This window comes from Oculina patagonica, chromosome 13, assembly GCF_052425735.1.
Source record: "Oculina patagonica isolate OP01 chromosome 13, crgOcupat, whole genome shotgun sequence".
In the NCBI taxonomy this organism is placed as follows: domain Eukaryota; kingdom Metazoa; phylum Cnidaria; class Anthozoa; order Scleractinia; family Oculinidae; genus Oculina; species Oculina patagonica.
In genome coordinates, this window is record NC_135770.1 from 21,416,419 (window position 1) to 21,423,879 (window position 7,461).

General features: G+C 38.7%; 1 protein-coding gene across 1 annotated transcript in view; it reads left to right on the plus strand.

Moving 5' to 3' along the window:
* Positions 1-6,013: 6,013 nt before the first annotated feature.
* Positions 6,014-7,461, plus strand: part of LOC144635998 (tenascin-R-like) — a 15,586-nt gene continuing 14,138 nt past the window's right edge. The window contains exon 1 of the mRNA XM_078495133.1: positions 6,014-6,295. Coding sequence (XP_078351259.1) covers positions 6,181-6,295 — 115 coding nt within the window. The 5' untranslated portion in view covers positions 6,014-6,180. The remainder of the gene's footprint in view (positions 6,296-7,461) is intronic.

Genomic DNA, 7,461 nt, shown 5'->3' on the forward strand with positions numbered 1-7,461 from the left:
TGGCATGAAATACTAGGACACTGTAATTATGAGGACATCTTGAAACTAAAAGGTGTAGTGGAAGGTATGAAAATAAGTAATAGTAGTTCTAGTAAACCCCAAGATTGTAATGTTTGTATTGAAGGAAAGATGACCCAAAGTAGGAATAGGAATCCTGATGCTCGTGCTACTGCACCATTAGAATTAGTTCATACAGATTTGGCTGGACCTATCGATCCAGCTTCTAGAGAGGGTTTCAGATATTCCATAGCTTTTACAGATGACTATTCAGGAGCAATTTTTGTATATTTTCTGAAACGTAAGAGTGACACTGTAGCTGCAACAAAGAAGTTTTTAGCAGACACAGCACCATACGGAGAGGTCAAATGTATTAGATCGGATAATGGTGGTGAATTTATTTCTCAGGAATTTAAATCTCTGCTGGAGAAAAATAAGATAAAGCATGAAATGTCTGCACCCCATTCTCCCCACCAAAATGGGACGGCAGAGCGACACTGGAGAACCTTGTTTGAGATGGGAAGGTGTTTACTCCTGCAAGCCAATCTGGGCAAAGGGTTTTGGCCCTATGCGGTAATGGCAGCTGCGTACATTCGCAATCGGTGCTTTAACAACCGCCTTAAGCAAACTGCATACTTTGCTATCACTGGCAAGAAGCCAAATTTGTCAAACATGAGAGTTTTTGGATCTGAATGCTATGCATATAAGCAGAATAAGAAGAAATTGGATCCCAGGTGCACCAAAGGGATTTTCCTTGGGTATGATAAAGAGAGTCCTGCCTATCTGGTGTTAATCCCAGAGACGGGCAAGATTATGAAGTACAGGGTGGTGAAGTTCCCTAGGAGAGGGGTACATGTTGAACGACAGACCCAGACTGAAATTCCACTGGGTGATGATGATTTCATGCCATCACGACACAATACTAACCCTGATACTTGTAGTGAATCTGATGTTGACAGATCCGGAGAGGGTCTGGATGAACTTGCTGAAGGACCTAAGGCTGAGAATGAACCTAGTCCTACTTCACAGCCTCGTGATGAAAGTGTGAGACGCTCCACGAGGGAGAGAAGACCCCCAGCTTACCTGAGAGATTATGTCACAAACATGAAGGATAGTGATCAGGTACTGACGAGTGTAGATTACTGTTACAAATTTTCTGCTTTCCCTCAAACTTACCAAGAGGCTATGGAATCACCTGAGTCTAGTAACTGGGAGGCAGCAATGAAGGAAGAGATGAATTCTCTAACTGAGAATAACACATTTACTTTGTCTCCTTTGCCAGAGGGCAAAAATTCAGTGGGGGGCCGTTGGGTGTACACTATCAAAGAAAGTTCCAATGGTGCTAAAACTTACAAAGCAAGGTATGTTGCTAAGGGTTACAGTCAAGTGAGAGGTGTTGATTATCAGGAGACGTTTGCACCAACAGCTAATCTCACATCAGTGCGTGTGCTAATGCAAATGGCAGCACAACACGATTTGATTTTGCATCAGATGGATGTGAAGACGGCATATCTCAATGCCCCTATTGATTGTGAGATCTATATGGATCAAGCTGAGGGCTTTGAAGTTCCCCCGGGGAGTGAAGGGAAACTTGTGTATAAGTTGAACAAATCTCTGTATGGATTGAAGCAGTCGGGTAGGAATTGGAACCATGTACTACACTGTTTCTTGCAAGAGAATGATTTTGTACAAAGCCCTGTTGACAATTGTGTGTACACCAAACAGGTTGGAAGTGGACTTGTTGCTATGCTTGTCTGGGTGGATGACATAATTATAGCAGCAAGCGACATGGTGTTATTGTCTAAAACTAAAGAGATGTTGAACAAGAGGTTTCATATGAAAGATCTGGGTAGACTTTCATATTTCTTGGGTATTCACTTTGAGCAAGGTGATGGCTTTGTAAAAATGGACCAGAAGAGGTATATCAGTAAGGTGCTTGAGAGATTTGAGATGTCTGATTGTAAACCAAAACCTACACCTTCTGAGCAGAAGTTTGAGTTTGGCAGTGAAAACCCTGTTGATCCAAAGCGATACCGTGAAGCAGTGGGTAGCTTGGTATATGCTATGACATGCACCAGACCAGACATATGCTGGGTTGTTACTAAACTGTCTCAGTTTCTAACTAATCCCACAAAGGAACACTGGGTAGCAGTGAAACATGTACTGCGGTACTTAAAGGGGACCCTTGACTTTGAACTGTGCTATAGGAAATGTGACAATGGTCTTACACTGATAGGCTATAGTGATGCTGATTGGGCATCATCTACAGATGACAGACGCAGCATCAGTGGGTACTGCTTCAGTTTGAATAAAGCTGGTCCACTTATCTCTTGGAAGTCGAGAAAGCAGCCAACAGTAGCTCTTTCATCTTGTGAAGCTGAGTACATTGCCCTGGCAGCGGCAGTTCAGGAGGGCATGTATCTCATTCAGATAGTGAATGATGTTGGTGAGGTAAATGATCCTGTTTTGATCTTTGAGGATAATCAGGGGACAATTGCCTTGTCCATGAATCCAGTCAATCGACAGAGATCCAAACATATTGATGTGCGATACCATTTTATTCGCAATGTGCAGAATGCAGGCAAAGTAATCATTAAGTATTGTCCCACCGCCGATATGGTTGCTGATGTCATGACCAAACCAGTTACGAAGATTAAGTTGCAAAAATTCAAGAGTTATATTTTTGGTTCTTAAGACATTTGAGTTTTAATATAGAAGTAATGTACAAGAGTTCTATATTTTGTTATAGTTTTACTCAACTGATAGTAAGCTGTATGTTTATATTTTAGCAATATGACCGTGTTCATGTGATTTTAGAACATACATAGGAAGAGATCAAGTGGGGGTGTTAGGATGATCTCATTAATATGTATAAGATCTGACGTCAATAAAGTCCCGGATGTTGTTGTTCCTCGAAGTGAAAACATGGCGTGGCGTGTTTGATCTATTGATCCGAAAATCCGAACAATCCTCCCCCCGTCATGAACGAAACATTTATTAAACCGATAATAATCGATAAAATCGATGAAAATCGATACAATTAAGAGAACGTGAATTGTGAGTATCGATTTTCATCGATTAATTGAACCAATCGATATTAATCGATTGATTTTTATGGATTATATTGATTATATCGATTGGTTTCCGATGATCGATTTTCATTGATTGGGCACGCCGGGATGTATTGTTGTTTACCAAATTGGCGAACAGTACAGTGGAACCCCGCTTTACGGACACCCGCTTAATACGGACACCCCAGTATTACGGACAGTTTCGTTGGTCCCGACGAAAGCCTCATACATTTTCTCTCAAATTATCCCGCTTAATACGGACACCCGTTAATACGGACAACGGACACTTTATGTGCCCCGAGTGACAAACTGTTAGTACATTGTCAACCCCGCTTTACGGAAACTGTTTATCTGTGCACTGTCAATTTTAATTGTCGCGATTATTTGCTAACTCCCCCCTTGTCAAATAATGACAGAATTCGACGAGCTAAAACGATTTTATTATTAAAAGTAGCTTATTAGAGTGACTTGCAATGTTGAATCTTCAGTCCGCCTGGTTGTGTCACAAGCTAAAAGCTTCCGTGCAAAGTAAAGTTACCGACTTTTTCAATTGGGTTTGTAGAGTTTAATTAGTATGGTTCAGGAAACTTTATAGAAAACGTTCTGTTGCTGCTGAAATGTGTTTAATTTCTTGAAGATAGTAAAGTTGCGACAAATAATTCCACAGTTTAGCTTATAAAATTTTAGTTTCAGTGTCTGATTAGATCGTAAGGTTTTCTTAAAAAACTATTAATTTTAGTCAGAGAGTTCACAATTTGCATTTGTTACAGTAACAGTACAATTAAACAACGTTTTGTTGCCGCAGAAACGCTTGCCTTCGTCTATGTGTCGATAAAACATGTATCCATAACTTTTTTCTGAGACCCCGCTTAATACGGACACCCCGTTAATACAATTTGGCCTGTCCCCTTGGTGTCCGTATTGGGGTTCCACTGTACTTCTTGCATGCTCTGAAATAATAAAATTGAAATTGATACAAAATTAAGCCAAAATGTTACGAGAATGTCAAACTATTCGAATCGCACTGTTTTGCAAACCAAAACTGGAAAAAATAAGGAATTATTTAATTATACCTACATATTATTAAGACGTTTCCATGGCAATATCAAAAATCATGGACACATGGTTAACATTACAAACTTTTCGCAAGGGATGAATGAACAGCTACTGAAAGTTCAATACCACAGTAAATCTACTTTTCAAAACTACGAATAAACCTCTAGGAGGGATGGCATCACTCCCCCCCCCCCCCTCCCACCTTGTACATCCGAGGGTTAAATGTTGACATACACTGACGCATTTCCCATGTGGTGTATGGTCTGAAATAGGGCATCGGTTCTTGTGTCATCTCTCAAATAAAGTAGAGAAAATCACATATTTTAGTCTGATAAAGGGTAGCGCGTAGACTATTCACAGTCACACGTGAAGTCGTAGAGATCGATCGTTGAGTTTGACGGGCCGTCATCTTGGTTCCTGAACGCGAGCGAAAACTGGGCAGAGTGCAAGTATTTTCGCCACGGGCATTTTACACTCTACCCAGTTTTCGCTCGCAATCAGGAACCGAGGTGGTGGCCCGTCGAACTCAACGATCGATTTCTACGACTTCACGGAAAAAATAGGGGCCTGTGAACAGTCCGAGAAGCGCGCCGCACACCCCTAGTACATCCCCCACCGCAACCCACCCCCTACCGGAGTATTGAAAGATCTTTTTCATATTTTCTCTTTAACATATTTAATATGACGAATGTAGTACATCATAAGTTGTTGACTGCCTGTATAAACTGTGCTCTCTGTATGGCGTAGAGAGCAAAAAATCATTAACAGTAATTTATTCCTGGGGGAGCCACAATTGTTTTCTACTAATATGCCCGTGCAATTAGAATAATGAGTTCGTTAGTATTACATCCACTTTATTCTTTTTGGATATTTATACTAATCTTAGCGTATTTAGCAGTATTTACACTTCAGTCATTTAGCTTTTGAAACGAGGGGAAAAAAGACTCTCCAGTTCGTTAATCGAAATTTTTTATTGTTTCTGTTAAAGTGTTAACGAGATCTTTTCATTTTGCTTTGTTGCAATTTTGGGTTTAGACGGTGTAGGTCAAAATAAAAAAAAAACAATCAAAAATTAACAAAAATAATTAAAATAAAAACTTGAACAAAAATTCAATTTAAATGGCTTAAAATGTCTTTACCAGACCGCATCGCGACTATTGATGAACGGACAAAACGGTGATGAACGACATCGTGAAATTAACATTCAGTTGACCCTCTTCTCATTGCAGTTCCGTTTTAGTATTGGTTAAGCTGAACTCAACAGAAAAAAAAAATCTTTAGGAAAATAATTAAAATATAAAGGAAAACTTTGCTCTTCTTGTTTGTTGATACTTCGACGCTAACAATTGCCGGAAATTTCCAATGTTGAAAACTGAATAAAATTTAGGTTCATTTTCTCATTATGCCGCACACACACATACACACTGAAAAAAGAATCGAAACTTTATGCAAAGCGATTCATGAATGACTGACTAATACCGCCTTGGTGTCATTGTCTTACTACGTGCAGTGAACTAGCAATATATTGTCGCCTTGACATCACTAATAGGTCGGCAATAAGTGAATGACGCATCTGTGTTTAGCGTTACAACTGGCGTCCAGCAGGTGTGATTTGAAATATATTTTATTGTCAGTCTAATATTTATATTAAAAAGACTTCAGTTCTTTATCCATGGATAACACAGCTGCCTAGGCCAGGAGTTCATTTATAGCTAAATATCAATGAAAGAAAGATATTTTTTCTTACTTTTTACTTATCGACTCCTTTAATTTGGTTTTTCCTCGAGGTGCGCTCGCAAGATTTGCTTGAAATACTGTAACAGGCTTCCCCCATATATGCGAGCTTTATTAAATCGCTCAAATTCGTCCGGCAAACTAAACATAAATAACACTTGGAATAAAATTATTAGCTTAAAATACATATTAAGCGCTGACGATCATGCCGCCTGGTTTTGTCTGTTGATTTTATTGCCTTATAAGTTCTGTTAGTGTTCATTTCTTCAAGCGCCATTGTCAAGGACATATATCTCCGCGACTTGACTCTGGTGTATGTGAGATGAAAGGTTTCATAGTGGTGCTTGCAGTCGTTGTTGTTTTCACTGAAAGGTGTGGTCGAGCACGAAGCGAAGACGCTTGCATTCGTAAGCGGTTTTTCGTGAAGAAAGCTCAAGGTTAGTGAATAAGATAAGATAAGATAAGATAAAATTTTATTGAACACTCCTAAAGAGGTTTTTCAGTGAACAATACATGAAGTTGAATAAAATGTAAAATTTAAAATGTGTACCCTAGTTATATATTATAAAAAATAAAAAGAAATAGAAAGGAAAATGCAAGAAATAAGAAAAAAAAATTAATTTAAAAACTCGCTGAGAAGCTTTGTCTTCAGGGTTTTCTTAAAAATTGTATGACTCTTGCATAGTTTTAAGTCTTTGTCTAAAGAGTTCCATAGCTTTACTATTCTGTAATAAAATGACTTGATATAAGAGTTTGTGTGGATTTAAAATTGAGCGTACTATCAGGGCCGTAACTAGCAAGAGGCAAGACGAGGCACTTGACTCGCCTAGAGTTTTACTCAAAATTAAAGCCAAAATATGTTTTGTTGGGAAAATAATCCCCAGTTGAACAAGGTGATTTTTCTCAAGAAATACTTCATGAAAAATGTCTAGCTCTGAAAGAGTTTCAGAGTGTCTAGTTTTCAAAATAATTTTCTGGAGGCATGTCCCTAGAACTCTCTAGAAACATCTTGCCTCGTCAATGGCAAAGGTCTGGTCACGGCCCTAGCACTATGAGAGTTTGTGTGTATGGGAAATTAAGCGAACTAGCTATGAGAATTTGTGTGGGTTTGAAAGTGAGTTCAAAACTTAAAATCATATCACTTGCATACTAGGGGGGGGGGCACTAAGGGAGAAAGGAGCTTGCCTCTCAAAGACGGAAAAAGGACAGAAGATATTGTAGCTTTTTATTGGAAAAAGAAGACATTTTCAGCTCAATTTTAAATCCATACAAACTCTTATAGTACACAATGGTCACCTGTGCTTACATCGACTTTTTCAATTGCTGCATCCCGTACCTTTTTTCAATAAACAATTTTTAATAACGATGCAATGAAGTGCTTTGTTTCAATACTAACGAGCTCCATTGTTGAATTTAATTAAACCTTCGCTCTTGCACTACTCTTTTGCTGTAGCAAAAAAAAAGCATTTATGTTTATTTGTCCTTAAGACGAGATTAATGTGATATTTTTAGCGAGGGTTTTAATTGCTATAATTATGCGGGACGTTAAATATAAATTGCAGACATTAAACACGCCAAAATTATTCCTCAAAAGGGTGGAGAT